This window comes from Carcharodon carcharias, chromosome 3, assembly GCF_017639515.1.
Source record: "Carcharodon carcharias isolate sCarCar2 chromosome 3, sCarCar2.pri, whole genome shotgun sequence".
In the NCBI taxonomy this organism is placed as follows: domain Eukaryota; kingdom Metazoa; phylum Chordata; class Chondrichthyes; order Lamniformes; family Lamnidae; genus Carcharodon; species Carcharodon carcharias.
In genome coordinates this window covers 132122435-132138075 of record NC_054469.1, presented here as the reverse complement: position 1 = coordinate 132138075, position 15641 = coordinate 132122435, and the positions used below count along the sequence as shown (strand labels likewise).

At 56.6% G+C, this 15641-nt stretch overlaps 1 protein-coding gene across 2 annotated transcripts in view; it reads left to right on the top strand.

Annotated features, from left to right (window-relative positions):
- Window positions 1-414: 414 nt before the first annotated feature.
- The window catches only part of polr1f (RNA polymerase I subunit F), a 29551-nt gene continuing 14324 nt past the window's right edge, over window positions 415-15641 (top strand). Inside the window, exons 1-4 of one of the 2 annotated variants that reach the window (XM_041183091.1) lie at window positions 415-696; window positions 9669-9746; window positions 10138-10279; window positions 11875-12077. In XM_041183091.1, coding sequence (XP_041039025.1) covers window positions 464-696; window positions 9669-9746; window positions 10138-10279; window positions 11875-12077 — 656 coding nt within the window. In that variant the 5' untranslated portion in view covers window positions 415-463. The remainder of the gene's footprint in view (window positions 697-9668; window positions 9747-10137; window positions 10280-11874; window positions 12078-15641) is intronic. The other variant, XM_041183093.1, reaches the window with a different exon arrangement.

The window sequence follows — 15641 nt, the reverse complement described above, 5'->3', positions numbered from 1 at the left end:
TTAATCAAGATGGAACTGGATCATTATCTGAAAAGGCAAAATGTGCAGGGCAATTGGAAAAGATAGGGGAGTAGCTCTAGTTAAACTGCATCTGCAGAGGTGACAAAAGGACATGAAGGGCTGAATGGCCTCCTGCTGTGCTGTAACCACGCTTTGATTCTAAGTTTACAGAGAAGTAAGGTCTTTATTCATAGATATTGATATATTTTCAAAGCCACTTACAATTCTGACATTTATCTAATGATCACCATTGAATCCTCAGGTTTGGAAAAGCAGTGAAATGCCCTCTCTCAATCACCCCCTGCCTCTGCTGATTGCAACCTGACAACACAATGGAGGCAGCGCCACCTGGCGGCACAAGGGCGCGTTACAGAGGCGCCGGCGATAGGAAACCGCCATTAACGACAGTTCGCGACAGCACCTTGTCGGCTAACTTCATACAGCTTTACGGCAGCTCTGCAGCATGGCGAAGTCAGGGGGAGTCGGGGGGATGGAGTTTCCGTATCCAGATCCAGTCTCGGGGATCAGTCAGCAGCTCTCCTTTCAACAGGCCTGTGCCCTCATAAAGAGCCCGTACTCGTGCCTGGTGTTGGACACGTGCAGGAGGCACATCGCCCTCTCCCCCCTGTACCTGAAACGGCAGAGATCCGGCATCGAGAGGCAGCTCCGGACTGAACTGCTCAGGTTCTCGGAGAGGTGAGGGGGCGCGAGGGGGCGGGGAGGATGGGGGGGGGGAGGAGAAGGAGAGGGGTAGAGGGAGGGGAAGGGGGCAAGGGGGAGGAGGGGGATGAGGCGAGTGGGAGGAGGGGGTGAGGGGCGGGGAAAGGGGCGGTGAGGAGAAGGGGGGTGAGGAGGGGAGGGGGAAGATGGGTGGCGAGGGGGGAGGAGGTGGGGCGAGGCGAGGGGGAGGAGGGGGCGAGGGGAGGGGGTGAGGAGAGGGTGAGGGGGAGGAGGGGGGTGGGGCGAGGAGAGGGCGAGGGGGCAAGATGGGTGGCGAGGGGGAGGAGGTGGGGCAAGGAGAAGGGGAGGAGGGGGCAAGGAGAGGGCGAGGGGTGTAGATGGGTGTCGAGGGGGGAAGATGGGTGGCGAGGAGAGTGCGAGGGGGAGGAGAGAGGGCGAGGGGGAGGAGGGGGCGAGGAGAGGTCAAAGGGGGAGAGGGTGAGGGGGAGGAGGGAGGGCGAGGGAGGATGGGGGCGAGGAGAGATCGAAGGGCGAGGAGAGGGCGAGGGGGGAGGAGAGGGGGAAGAGGGGGGGCGAGGGGTGAGGAGGGGGCGAGGAGAGGAGGGAGGAGAGGAGGAGGGCGAGGGGTAGGAGGGGGGGGCGAGGGGGGAGTAGGGGGGGCGAGGGGGAGGGGGGCGAGGAGAGGGCGAGGGGGAGGAAGTGGGCAAGGAGAGGGGGGAGGAGGGGGGTGGGGCGAGGAGGGGAGTGGCGGGGAGGGGGGGCGAGGAGAGGGTGAGGAGGGAAGATGGGTGGCGAGGGGGGAGGAGGTGGGGCGAGGAGAGGGGGAGGAGGGGGGCAAGGAGAGGGTGAGAGGGCAAGATGGGTGGCGAGGGGGGAGGAGGTGGGGCGAGGAGAGTGCGAGGGGAAGGAGGGGGCGAGGAGAGTGCGAGGGGAAGGAGGGGGCGAGGAGAGTGCGAGGGGAAGGAGGGGGCGAGGAGAGATCGGAGAGGGGGAGGAGGGGGGCAAGGAGAGGAGGGGGAGGAGGAGAAAGCGAGGGGGGCAAGGAGAGGGGGAGGATGGGGAGGGGGCGAGGAGAAGACGAGGGGGAGGAGGAGGGCGAGGGGTGGGGGGGGCGAGGAGATTTGGAGGAGGCGTGGCGAGGAGAGGGCGAGGGGGAGGAGGTGTGGCGAGCAGAGGGTGAGGGGAGAAGGGGCAATGAGAGGGTGAGGAGAGGGCAAGGGGGAGGAGGGAGCGAGGGGAAGGCAAGGGGAGGAGGGGGGCAAGGAAAGGGCAAGGTGGAGGAGGGGGAGGGGGGAAGAGGGGGCGAGGAGAGGGCAAGGGGGAGGGGGGAGGAGGGGGAGGAGAGGGGGAGGGGTGGGGAGGGGGAGGAGAGGGCAAGGGGGGAGGGGGGAGGAGAGGGCAAGGGGGAGGATGGGTGGCGAGGAGGGGGGTGAGGAGAGGGCAAGGGGGAGGAGAGGGGGAGGAGAGGGCGAGTGAGAGGAGTTGGGCAAGGAGAGGGTGAGGGAGCGAGGAGAAGGCAAAGGGGAGGAGGGGAGCAAGGAGAGGACGATGGGGGAGCAGGGGGGCGAGGCGAGTTGGAGGAGGGGGTGAGGGGCAAAGGGAGGGGAGGCGAGGAAGGGGGTGAGGGGGTGAGGAGAGGGCAACGGGGGAGGATGGGTGGCGAGGGGTATGAGGGGGGCGAGGAGAGGGGGAGGAGGGGGAGGGGGCGAGGGGGAGGATGGGGAGGGGGAGCGAGGAGAGGGGGAGGAGAGGGCAAGGGGGGAGGGGGAAGGAGAGGGCGAGGGGGAGGAGGGGGGCGAGGAGAGGGGGAGGAGGGGGCGAGGAGAGGGGGAGGGGGGGGCGAGGCGAGTTGGAGGAGGGGGTGAGGGGCGAAGGGAGGGGGTGAGGAAGGGGGGAGGGGGGTGAGGAAGGGGGGAGAGGGAGGAGGAGGGTCGAGGGGTAGGAGGGGGCGAGGAGAGGGTGAGGGGGAGGATGGGGAGGGGGAGCGAGGAGAGGGCAAGGGGAGGAGGGGGGAGGAGAGGGCAAGGGGGGAGGGGGGAAGGTGAGGGCAAGGGGGGAGGGGGGGAGGGGGGGAGGAGAGGGCAAGGGGGGAGGGGGAGGAGTGGGCAAGGGGGAGGAGAGGGGGAGGGGGCGCGAGGAGAGGGGGAGGAGGGGGAGGAGAGGTGGAGGGGGAGGAGAAGGCGAGAGGGAGGGGAGGGGGAGGAGAGGGCGAGTGAGAGGAGTTGGGCAAGGAGAGGGGGAGGAGGGAGCGAGGAGAAGGCAAGGGGGAGGAGGGGAGCAAGGAGAGGGCGAGGGGGGAGCAGGGGGGCGAGGCGAGTTGGAGGAGGGGGTGAGGGGCAAGGGAGGGGAGGCGAGGAAGGGGGTGAGGGGGCGAGGAGAGGGCAAGGGGGGAGGATGGGTGGCGAGGGGGAGGAGGGGGGGCGAGGAGAGGGCGAGGGGAGGAGGGTGGGTGAAGAGAGATCGAAGGGGGAGGAGGGGGGGCGAGGAGAAGGGGAGGAGGGAGCAAGGAGAGGAGGAGGAGGAGGAGGGGGTCGGGGAGGAGGGGGGCAAGGAGAGGAGGAGGAGGGGGGCGAGGAGAGGGCAAGGAGGGGGCGTGGAGAGGGGGGCGAGGAGAGGGTGAGGGGGAGGAGGGGGCGAGGAGCGGGCAAGGGGGAGGAGGGGGTGAGGGGAGGGCGAGGGGGTGGGTGAGGGGGCAGGAGGAAGGAGGGGAAGAGGGGCTCGAGGGGGGACGAGGTGAGGGGGAGTAGAGAGAATGAGGGGGGCGAGGAGAGGGTGAGGGGGAGGAGGAGGTGAGGAGAGGGCGAGGCGGAGGAGGGGGCGAGGAGTGGTGAGGGGGCGAGGAGAAAGCGAGGGGGAGGAGGGGGCGAGAGGGGAGGAGGGATGGTGAGGAGGGGGTGGAGAGGGGGAGGATGGGGAGGGGGAGCGAGGAGAGGGTGAGGGGTAGGAGGGGGGCGAGGAGAGTGGGAGGAGGAGTGGTGAGGAGAGGGCGGAAGAGAGGGCGAGGGGGAGGAGGGGTGGTGAGGAGAGGTTGAGGGGGCAAGGAGAGGGTGGGGGGAGGAGGGGGGGTGAGGAGAGGGGGAGGAGGGGGGGTGAGGAGAGGGGGAGGAGGGGGCGAGGGAGAGGAGGGGGGCGAGGCGAGGGAGAGGAGGGGGGCGAGGCGAGGGAGAGGAGGGGGGCGAGGCGAGGGAGAGGAGGGGGGCGAGGCGAGGGAGAGGAGGGGGGCGAGGCGAGGGAGAGGAGGGGGGCGAGGCGAGGGAGAGGAGGGAGGCGAGGGAGAGGAGGGGGGCGAGGGAGAGGAGGGGGGCGAGGCGAGGGAGAGGAGGGGGGCGAGGCGAGGGAGAGGAGGGGGGCGAGGCGAGGGAGAGGAGGGGGGCGAGGCGAGGGAGAGGAGGGGGGCGAGGCGAGGGAGAGGAGGGGGGCGAGGCGAGGGAGAGGAGGGGGGCGAGGCGAGGGAGAGGAGGGGGGCGAGGCGAGGGAGAGGAGGGGGGCGAGGCGAGGGGGAGGAGGAGGGGCGAGGCGAGGGAGAGGGGGAGGAGGAGAGGGCGAGGGGGAGGAGGAGGGGGCGAGGGGTAGGAGGGGGGCGAGGAGAGGGCGAGGGTGGGGGGGGCGAGGAGAGGGTGGGGGGGACGTGGTGAGGGGGAGGAGGAGGGGCCGAGGAGAGGGCGAGGGGGAGGAGGGGGTGAGGGGAGGGCGAGGGGGAGGAGGGGGTGAGGAGCGGGCAAGGGGGAGGAGGGGGTGAGGGGAGGGCGAGGGGGTGGGCGAGGGGGCAGGAGGGAGGAGGGGAAGAGGGGCTCGAGGGGGGGACGAGGTGAGGGGGAGTAGAGAGGATGAGGGCGGAGGGGGGCGAGGAGAGGGCGTGGGGGCGAGGAGAGGGCGAGGGGGAGGAGGGGGCGAGGAGAAAGCGAGGGGGAGGAGGGGGCGAGAGGGGAGGAGGGGTGGTGAGGAGGGGTGGAGGGGGCGAGGAGAGTGGGAGGCGGGGTGGTGAGGAGGGGGGAGGAGGGGTGGCGCGGAACAGGATGGAGGGCGAAGAGAGGGCGTGGAGGAGAGAATGGGGCAGGAGGGAGGGCGAGGGGGGGAGGAGGGGCGAGGAGAGGTTGGGGGGAAGAGGGGAGGGAGGGCGAGGGGGAATACGGGCGAGGAGAGCGGGGAGGAGGGGGGCCTAGGAGAGGGGGAGGGGGTGAGGAGAGGGGGAGGAGGGCAGCTAGGAGAGGGGGGGGCGAAGAGAGGGCGAGGGGGGAGGAGAGTGCGAGGAGAGGGAGAGGAGGGAGGGTCAAGGGGGAGGAGAGGGGGAGGAGGGGGGTGAGGAGAGGGGGAGGAGGGGGCGTAAGGAGAGGGTGAGGAGGAGGGCGAGCGGGAAGCGGTGGAGGAGAGGGCGGGGTGAGGAAGGGGACGAGGGGAGGAAGGGGTGCAAGGGGGAGGAGCGGGGGCGAGGAGAGGGCGAGTGGTAGGATTGTGGGCGAGGACGGGGAGGAGGGGGGTGAGGAGAGGGGGAGGAGGGGGGCGAGAAGAGGGCGAGGGGGGGCGAGGAGAGGGCAAGGGGAGGAGGGGGTGGGGGGGCGAGGGGAGGGGGGAAGAGGGGCGAGGAGAGGGGGAGGAGGGGGTGTGAGGAGAGGGGGAGGAGGGGGAGCGAGGACGGGCGAGGGTGGGTGCGAGGAGAGGCCGAGTGGAGGGCGAGGCGGGAGGAGGGGGTGAGGAGAGGGCGAGGGGGCGGATGGGGAGGGGGAGCGAGGAGAGGGCGAGGGGTAGGAGGGGGCGAGGAGAGGGCGAGGGTGAGGAGGGGGGAGGGGCGAGGAGAGGGTGAGGAGGGGGGGGCGAGGAGAGTGGGAGGAGGAGTAGTGAGGAGAGGGCGAGGGCGGAAGAGAGGGCGAGGGGGGAGGAGAGGGCGAGGGGGAGGAGGAGTGGTGAGGAGAGGGTGGGGGGGGGCGAGGTGAGGTGGAGGAGGAGGGGCCGAGGAGAGGGCGAGGGGGAGGAGGGGGAATAGGGGGGCGAGGGGGGAGGAGAGGGTGAGGTGAGGAGGGAGGAGAGGGTGAGGTGAGGAGGGAGGAGAGTGGGGGGAGGGGGCGAAGAGAGGGCGAGGGGGGAGAAGGGTGCGAGGGGGGAGGAGGGGTGGCCGAGGGGGAGGGGGGGGCGAGGGAGAAGGGGGGGCGAGGAGAGGGTGAGGGGGAGGAGTGGGGGTGACGAGAGGGCGAGGGGGGAGGAGGGGGTGCGAGGAGAGGGCATAGGGGGAGGAAGGGGATGAGGGGAGGAGGGAATGAGGTGGGGTGAGGAGAGGGCAAGGGCGGGGGGGGTGAGGAGAGGGGGAGGGGGGCGAGGGAGAGGGGGAGCGAGGAGAGGGCGAGGGGGGAGGAGAGGGCGACGAGAGGGCGAGGTGGGAGGAGGGGGGGCGAGGAGAGTGGGAGGAGGAGTAGTGAGGAGAGGGCGAGGGCGGAAGAGAGGGCGAGGGGGGAGGAGAGGGCGAGGGGGAGGAGGAGTGGTGAGGAGAGGGTGGGGGGGGGGCGAGGTGAGGTGGAGGAGGAGGGGCCGAGGAGAGGGCGAGGGGGAGGAGGGGGAATAGGGGGGCGAGGGGGGAGGAGAGGGTGAGGTGAGGAGGGAGGAGAGTGGGGGGAGGGGGCGAAGAGAGGGCGAGGGGGGAGAAGGGTGCGAGGGGGGAGGAGGGGTGGCCGAGGGGGAGGGGGGGGGCGAGGGAGAAGGGGGGGCGAGGAGAGGGTGAGGGGGAGGAGTGGGGGTGACGAGAGGGCGAGGGGGGAGGAGGGGGTGCGAGGAGAGGGCATAGGGGGAGGAAGGGGATGAGGGGAGGAGGGAATGAGGTGGGGTGAGGAGAGGGCAAGGGCGGGGGGGGTGAGGAGAGGGGGAGGGGGGCGAGGGAGAGGGGGAGCGAGGAGAGGGCGAGGGGGGAGGAGAGGGCGACGAGAGGGCGAGGTGGGAGGAGGGGGGTGAGGAGAGGGTGAGGGGGAGGAGGGGGGTGCTAGGAGAGGGTGTAGGGGGCGAGGGGAGGAGGGGGATGAGGAGAGGGCGAGGAGGGGGGGCGAGAAGAGGGCGGAGGACAAGGGGAGGAGAGGGGCGAGGAGAGGAAGAGGGTGGAGGAGGAGGGCGAGGAGAGGGCAAGGGGCGAGGAGGGAGGGCGAGGGGGGAGAATAGGGGAGGGGTGCGAGGAGAGGGTGAGTGGGGAGGAGGGGGCGAGGAGAGGATGAGGGAAGAGGAGGGGGGCGAGGTGGGGGGGACGATGGGGGAGGCGGGGGGAGTGAGGAGAGGGCAAGGGGGAGGATTGGGGTGAGGAGAGGGCGAGGAGAGGGGGAAGCGGGGGCGAGGAGAGAGCGAGTGGGGAGGAGGGAGCGAGGAGAGGGCGAGCGGGGAGGGGGCGCGAAGAGAGGGCATGGGGGAGGAGGGGAGCTAGGAGAGCGGAGGAGGGGGGCGAAGAGAGGGCAAGGGGGGAAGAGAGGGCGAGGGGGAGGAGGGGGGCACAAGGTGAGGGCGAGGGGGAGGAGGGGGTGAGGAGAGGGCGATGGGGAGCGCGAGGGGGAGGAGGGGGCGAGGAGCGAGGTGAGGGGGAGGAGATGGGGAGGGAGGAGAGGGCAGAGGGTGAGGGGGACGTGAGGGGGAGGGGGCCAGTGGGAGGGCAAGGAGTGGGTGGGGGGAGGGGGCTGAGGAGAGGGGGAGGGGGCGAAGAGAGGGTGTGGAAGGGGAGAGGGTGAGGGGAGGGGGCGAAGAGGGATGAGGGAGGGGGGGATGGGAGGGAGAGGGAGGCGAGAGGGGGTGGGGTGAGGGTAAGGGAGTGGGTTAGGGTAAGGCCGTAGGGTGTGAAGGAGGGGGGGTAGGGTAAAGATGTATGGGAGGTGTGGGGGGAGGGGGGAGGGTGTAAGTGGGTGGGGGAGGGGGTTGTAAATGAGGGGGCAAGCGGGTATGGGAGGGGATTGTAAGCGGGTGGGGGGGGGGGTTAGTACAGGGTGGAGGGGAGAGTGAGAATGAGATGGGGAGGGGGAGTGGGGGTAGTGGGAGAGTTGAGGTATGGGGTTAGTAGGGGTGGTGGAGCATTTGTGGTATTACTGACTTTTCTGGTAGTAGCTTTTCAGTCCTGGATCCCAAAACTCACTCCACGACAAACACGCTGGGTGTAGAATTCATTTGTGGGGGTGGTGAAATCCAACATTGATTGTATGTTTTAAATCTGTTAAACAGTGAGCTTGGAGTTTACAATTTTTTAAAGAACCGCTCAATATCTAGTTGTCTAATTTGCTAATATTGAATCTAACACCCAGTCTTGGAGGAGCTACAGGAAATATGTGCAGGAGTTGACCTCTAGGGCAATTGGGTAGGCAACAAATGCTGGCCTTGCCAGCAATGCACATATCCCATATATAAAAAAAATGTGGAGGATACATCAAATGTATGAATTAATTCCATATTACAACCGTGAGATTATTCAGATGATGTAGCCCAATAGAGTGAAAACTGGGCAGATTATACTTAATTTGATTTTTGTTTGTTGTCAGCTTTGCTTTAATCGTAGCACTCTGGCCTCTGAATTGCAAGGTTGTGGGTTCAGGCCCCATTCCATAGACTTACATAAGACACATAAGAAATAGGAACAGAAGTAGACCATTGGCCCCTCAAGCCTGTTCTGCCATTTAATAAGATCATGGCTAATCTTGTGTTTCAAATTCCACGTTTCTATCTACTCCCAATAACCTTTGATTCCCTTACCTAACAAGAATCCATCTACCTCTGCCTTAAAAATGTTCAATTACCCCATCTCCACCGCCTTCTGAGGCAGTGTTCCAAAGTCATACAAACCTCAAAGAAAAAAATTCTCCTTATCTCTGCCCCAAAAGGTGACCCCTAATTTTACAACAGTGCCTCCCTAGGTCTGGACTCACCCACAAGAGGAAATATCCTTTCCAAGCTGACCTTGTCAAGTCACATAATTTAGCTGACACTGCCAGAGCACTGAGGGAGGTGCAGGCCTTCAGATAAGCCATTCAAAGGAGGTCCTGGCTGCCATATCTAATGTGTAAAAACTTACAGTGCTTTTTGAAGAAAACAACACTTATTCCACAGCCAATATCACTGAAGCAAATTATGTGGTCATTCATCTCATTGCTGAAAGTGGGACCTTGTGCACAAATTGGCTGATGCATTTCCTGTATTACGACGGTGGCTCCAATTCAAAAGTACTCCACTGATTGAAGGACTCATCTTGAGATCTTTGAAGGCACTAGATAAATATAAACTCTTTCTTTCTCTCTAACATTTTGGAAATCAACTGTTGATTTTCCAGTTGGAAAAATAAATGATTCACATTTTGATTTCCTTTTGGTGTAGACATCACATGGATATCTGCAGCTGGGAAAAAACCCAAAGTGCCATGAAATTGCCCATGCAATCTGTGCTGCATATGTTATAATTAGATATATGAAGTTAATTAAAAGGCAGTAATTTTATCTTGGATTCAGATAATTATTCAAAATCATGAGTTTCAATTTTGTGGTTTCTGATCTCATCTGGAACCCTTAATGAAATGATTGCCTGTAAGGAAACCTATGGTTCTACTATTCACTGTATAATTCACATCAACTTTTAATTAGATGTGGCTTAATGAATAAAGGCACCACCCGGTTTAGTATTAAACTGTATCAAACAGAAGATCCAGGTGTGATTCCCAGTCTGTATTGAATTAACTGCTTTCAGCAACAAATAGAAGGGTTGTTACAGTTGGCCCAGCACATGTAACCAGGATAGGAAAAATGCTGAAGAAGGCCAGTATGTAGATGACAGATCAGCCTGTTAACGCCATTCATAGTACATAGTTTGCAGCTGCTCTTTGTCTCACCTTATGATGAGTGGTCACTTGGGTGAAGTAACATAGGCCTACTGATTTTTGGGAATCAGTACTTTGCTCTCAGGAAGAATGGAGGAACAAAATAAATCTTTTTCTGGAAAAGAAGCTGTTCAATTGGACACAACATCCTGACCTGTGGTTACTTCCACAGATCCCATCAATGCTGCTCTTTTGTTCCAGAAGATGTGTTTGACAATCCGGCCAAAATTGGTGAAACTGATTCTCTTGGGTAAGCTGAGAGAAAACATCACTTTGAGACTGGGAGTTACATCGTTTGTGGAGTCCATTGTAAGCTAGCCTTTCATGCTTGCAATTTTAGTCTCGGCTGCACGTTTTGTAATTGTTGGAATTGGAGAGTTTAAGCTTTAAAATCCATCACGTATGCTGCACCTTCACTCATCTCCTTATGATTTTATGATATAGTAATAATCAGGAAAAAATATTTCCAGAAGTTTCCACTTGGATAAAACGCCTACTTTTGTTCAGATTGAGATTTTAAATGAGTTTTTTTTACAATTTAGCTTCTAATCACTCATTGCAGTTATTTAATTAATTGTGTATTAAGTTTTTTCATGCCAGGTTCTGTTGGAATGATTGTATAACCTCAACCTGTTTGTTAGTTTGCAGGGTGTCCCAATTGCTTACAATAAAGTCAGATTAATTGGTGAATTAGGCGACATCTATGACGACCAAGGGTATATACATCTCAACATTGAAGCAGACTTTGTTATCTTCAGGCCTAAAACTGGACAGAAGCTGGTGGTAAGTTGTTTCATTGGGATGGGAAAGAAAAACTTGAGAAGGGAATAAGTTGCATGCAGTGACAAAGCAGAAAGACTAAGGTAGTATAGATTTTTAAAAGAAATCTCTGGTTTAGAACCAGGGGATTTCTTGAGAACAACACTTGAAATTTTAAGCTTGAGCGAGCCCAGATATTGTCAAGAAAGTAGGTTTTAAGAATAGACTGCCATCAAAATTAGTTAATACTAAAAAGATGTTGGTTAAAGAACTATGTTAGTGTGTCAGACAAGTATCGTAGGATCACAAGTAGTAGACAAGGTTGTTGGAAGGATTGAAGATTTTTAGGATGCTTCAGTCCTGTACTGAGTAAAGGAATATGATTTGTAGAATGAGACCTATTGGGATTAGATAATACAAGAATGAAAACCCAGGCTTTTTTGCTTAACTGCCTGCAGGTTTAAGGTGGAATAATCATTTTGAAGTTGTATCGCTCAAATTATTTATCTCCATCAGGAGATGAAGTCATTGAGTAGAATGGATAACCATGCATCTGGTACATTAAAAGCAGTGGCTGTTTGACAAATGGGCTTTTCTCATTGATCAAACGCGTATTGTAATATTTTGATTGCAGTTTGGTGGATCAGCATATTTGTCCACCAAGATTCTGAACCAGAGAGAGGAGATTTCCGACTGTATTTTGACTTGTAATTAGTTCAATAGCTCCTATTCATCTAAAAGGAACCGAAGTGTGAGGCAAATGCTCTGTTAATCTCACTCACTTCCTAGTGGCTGGTTTAAGAGCATAGGCAAAAATATGGAACTTTGTCTGCTGCCTTCCTTTCTACTTTGGAATGTAACTAGAAAACGTTTTTAAGGTGGAAAGAAGTTGCTTAAAATTGCAGTGGAGTAAAAGAGAATGTTTGTTTGGAAAAGGCAGGCTTGTATCATGTGCATTATTTTTATGGCTTGCTGATTTTTCAGGATAGGGACTTAACCTGAAAATAGCACAGCTTTTGATGGAATACAGATTTCATAAGATTGGAATAGTCAAGTCTAGAGGTGACAAAAATAAGGATGAGAGTTTCAGCTGCAGAAGGACTGAGACAGGCAGGGAGGCTGGCAATGTTATGGAAATGCCAGAAGGTGGTATTTGTGGTGGCAAATGCATAGGATCAGAAGCTTGGGGTTGAAAAGGATGCCAAGATTGTTGACAGCATTTTTCAGCTTGAGAGAGTTGCTGGGGAGGGGGAATGGAGTCGCTAGTGAGGGTGCAGAATTTGTAATGGGGGCTGAAGATGACTTTTGTTCAGTTTGTAAATCTGAATGTGCTTGTCTTAAAGTTTTAAAAAGTTAAAACAAAATGATTTGCTCTAAGGTAGATATAGCTTTTTATTTTTTCAAGGAGCTACCACCATCTTCAGCCAAGAGGGGAGGATAATCTGGTCCACAGGCTGTCACAAGCACTACCAAACTGTTAATTATACAGTGAGTGCCAGCTAGCACCTTTTAAAAAGGGACATAACATCACAAGTTGATACTTTACTGATTTTTTTCACCAATGATTTTAAATGCACGAAGACAAAAGGTTAATCACATTGTGTACTGAACTTTTTCAGGGTATTGTGAATAAAGTTGCTCCAAGTCATCTTGGTTGCCTGGTACATGGGTGTTTCAATGCTTCAATACCCAAGCCACATCAAGCAAATGGAACTTGGCCAGGTTTTGCAGTAAATGTGGGAGATAGCCTGAAGTTTAAAGTTCTGCAACTGGATGCTGATGTTGCTGGTGTATTATGCATTCGAGGACGGTTGAGTAAAAGGTACTGGTAATTACACTTAATTAGTGATTAAATATTGTATGAGTATTGAATGGGAGTATGCTAATACTGCTGAGATTAATTTTTGACAGTGTTTTCAATGCTGATCAGATTTGACACATAGGACCTTGTAACAGGGAGAATGTCTCCTTTTCACCATAATTAATGACCTGATAAAATTTTCACTTTTCAAAGTCACAGCTTTCTGCAATTTCGTTTGGTCATTAAGAAGAGAGAATAGGTATTCTTGTCGTTTCTTTTGCCATTTAATTTCAACCTTCCCATACAACTGCTGTTAAGGATTATTATAATTTCACCTACCCCATAGCTTTATATATAGCCAGTGTGAATGCAAAATCCAAAATTTGATAAATGCATAAAAAATATAAGTCAATAAAATTAATTTGTGCCTTGTGTGGTAATTTGCACTCCACAAGGCACATGCATATCTGTCAGTTCTATTTGGATTTATGTTCAATGTTGTAATAGCTTCTTAAGGCAGTTAGAACATTGCGCACACTAAGTTACTTGGATTCAAAAGCAGTTGCCACTTTGCTGATGAGAAGCAAAATACTGCAAGAGCTGGAAACCTGAAAGAATAGAAAATGCCAGAAATTCTCAGCAGGTCAGGCATTATTTGTAGAGAGAGAGAAGCAAAGTTGACATTTCAGGTTGATTACCTTTTTTCAAAACTGGAAACAGTTGGAAATGTAACAGATTATAAGCAAATACAGAGGCAGGGAAATGGAGAATAACAGGGAAGGTCCGTTATAGGTTGGAAGGCAGGAGAATTGAAATTATAATGCAAAGCAAAAGGAAGTGGTCATAGGATGAGAAAAGAAACAAAAGATGGATCTAGAGAGAATGTAAATGGAAATAATCACCAACAGCTGTCATCCAAAAAAATCAAGAGCAGAGATTATGATCTGAAATTGTTCATCTCATTGTTGATTCCAGAAGGCTGTAAAGTGCCTAATTGAAAGATGAGGTACTGTTGCTGAAGTTTGCATTAAGCTTTAATAGAACAACATAGCTGGCCAAGTCAGGGCTTAAAGTTGGGAGTGGGGTGGAGAATTCAATTGACAGGCAGCCTGAAGCTCAGGACTATACTTACAGACCGAACAGAACTGTTCTGCAAAGCAGTCACCCCAATGTAGAGAAAACTGCATACTGGGCAGTCAATGCAGTGCACTAAATTGAGAAGAACAAGTTAATCACAATTTCACCTGGAAGGAGTGTTTGGGGATCCTTAAGGGAGGAAGCAAAAGTGCAGATGTTGCACTTTCTGTACTTCCGTGGGAAGGGAAGCGAAGAGAGGCAATGTTGGTGTGACTGAGGAGTGGACCAGGGTGTCACAAAGGGGATGATCCCTTTGAACTGGTTGTGACATCACACTGGAGATGGTGGAGGATGATCCATTGAATGTGAGGGCTGACTGGTTGGGAGGTGAAATCCAAAAGAACCTTATTGTGGTTCTGAGAAGCAAGGGAAGAGGTAAAAGCAGAAGTGCATGAAAAGGAACTGACACTATTGAGGGCTCCACCAACCAGAGTGGAGTGGAATCCTCTGGAGGAGAGAGGAAAACATAGTGGAAGCACTGGTTTGGAAGCTGACATCATCAGTACAACACGTCAGAGAAATTGGGGGAATGGAGTAGAGTCTTTGTAGATCGTGTGGTGAGTGGGAGGACAGGCAAAGTAACCTGGGGGCAAAATTTTCCCAAATTTTAATGCAGTAGTGAGCAGGTAAAACGGGCATGCTGCCCGCATTTGAAAATGGTGAACTTTCATGCCATATCATCCCGAGCAAGCCTCATTATTTATGTACTCCGAAGAAACGCGCCGTTTCCATGGCGGGCGGGCTCCTCATATGCCCACCCGCCATCACCCCACCATTGCATCATGCCAGGCGCCATGTTTAAAGGCCACCCGCAAGCATAGAGCTCATTGCTTTCGGCTCACCACAGTTGCAGACATAGCCCTCAAAGGTAAGAAGACTGTGGCCCCCTGGTTTTAATAACATGTCCCTTGAGCGACTGCTGGATGCTGTGGAGGCCTGCCGGGATGTCCTGTACCCCTGCTTTGGCCGCAGAATGGGCAGCAACGTGACCAATCCGCCTTGGGAGGCGGTGGCAGCAGTGTTCAGCGCCAACGCCCTTCAGAAGAGGACAGCCACCCAGTGCTGGAAGAGGATGAATGATGCCCTCTGTTCCACCAGGGTAAGTCACTCTCTTTAACTCTCAATGGCACATTCACAAACCCGGTGCACATCCGCAGGGCCCTCACTCACTGCCAGTTCATAGGACATCACTATTCACTCTCTCACACTTACCGTCATTGTCCTCATCCCGTCCATGGGATCACTCGCCACCCGCACAGGCCAGGCACATTTATCATCTGGCCCAGTAGGCGTCCTACTTACACTTTATCCATCTCTATCCATGTAGGACAAACTGACACTCAACAAGATAGAGAGGTTGCAGACCGGCGGAGGAATGCCTGAATTCGAGGCCCTCAGGAACTTTGAAAGCAGAGCCATCCAGCTGGCCGGCGAGGCTCTGGACTGGTCCTTTGCTGACAGTGAGTTTGGCGCTGCCCTTCCAAGTGAGGATCCAGCAGTGCAACATCCATCAGACAACCATGCTGTGAGTGATGTGTCCTCTTTCACAGGCCACTGCCATGCACTAATGATCTCTCCTGCTTTAGTAGGCATATCTGCCAAACAGCCGACAGAGTCCGTGACCCAAGGCCTCCAATCAAGCCCCAAAGAAACCTCAAGAGCAATCTGGAGGCACCCTCCCTGAAGTCCCGTCACAGCGCTCACCCTCACCCTCCACCAATGCAGAGACACACACCTCGGTGGGACCTAGCTTTAGAGTAGCTTCGGGATCCCAACCTGGTGAGTACATCACACTGTCTAATCCACTGCAGGTGGCGGGAGGGACTTCCCAAGCCGCTGGTATCCAGCACCTGAAGGACTGCGGAGTCCAAGTCAGGTGAAGAACCTCCAGACTCGGTCACGTCACAGTTGCTGGAGCTGCAAAGGCAAGCTTGAGGACATCTAGAAGGGATGTCCGCTGCACTCAGATTGCAAGACACGATGGAGGCCTTCAGCCTGAGGTGACAGTGCAGGCATGCCAATGCACTGAAGTCAACACTGGTAGGATGGCGGCTGCCGTTGCGACCCTGGTCCAGGATTTCGCTCCTGCACTGCTGCGCTGGCTTAACTCCATCATTGATGCCATAGTTGGCCCCCAATAGTATGTACGCAAGATGGGGGCCGGGCAGTTGATCTCACTCCATCTACCCCTGCTCCTCAAGGTGTCAGCTTGGGAGCCCCTGGGCACCCATAAGGAGGTGGATCTGCAGATGCACACTCCGGGCCCATCCATCCAGGTGACTCCAAGAGTGTCCGGCCCATCCCACCCCCCTCTTCCTGTGACCTCAGCAGCTCTAGCTCCACAGGCCGAGGAGGGTGCCACTGCCACACAGCAGGACCCTAGGGGTAGGCTGGAGCCCTCCAAGTCTCAGCCCTCCAGAAGACGCCTGCCAAAGTCAACACACACAC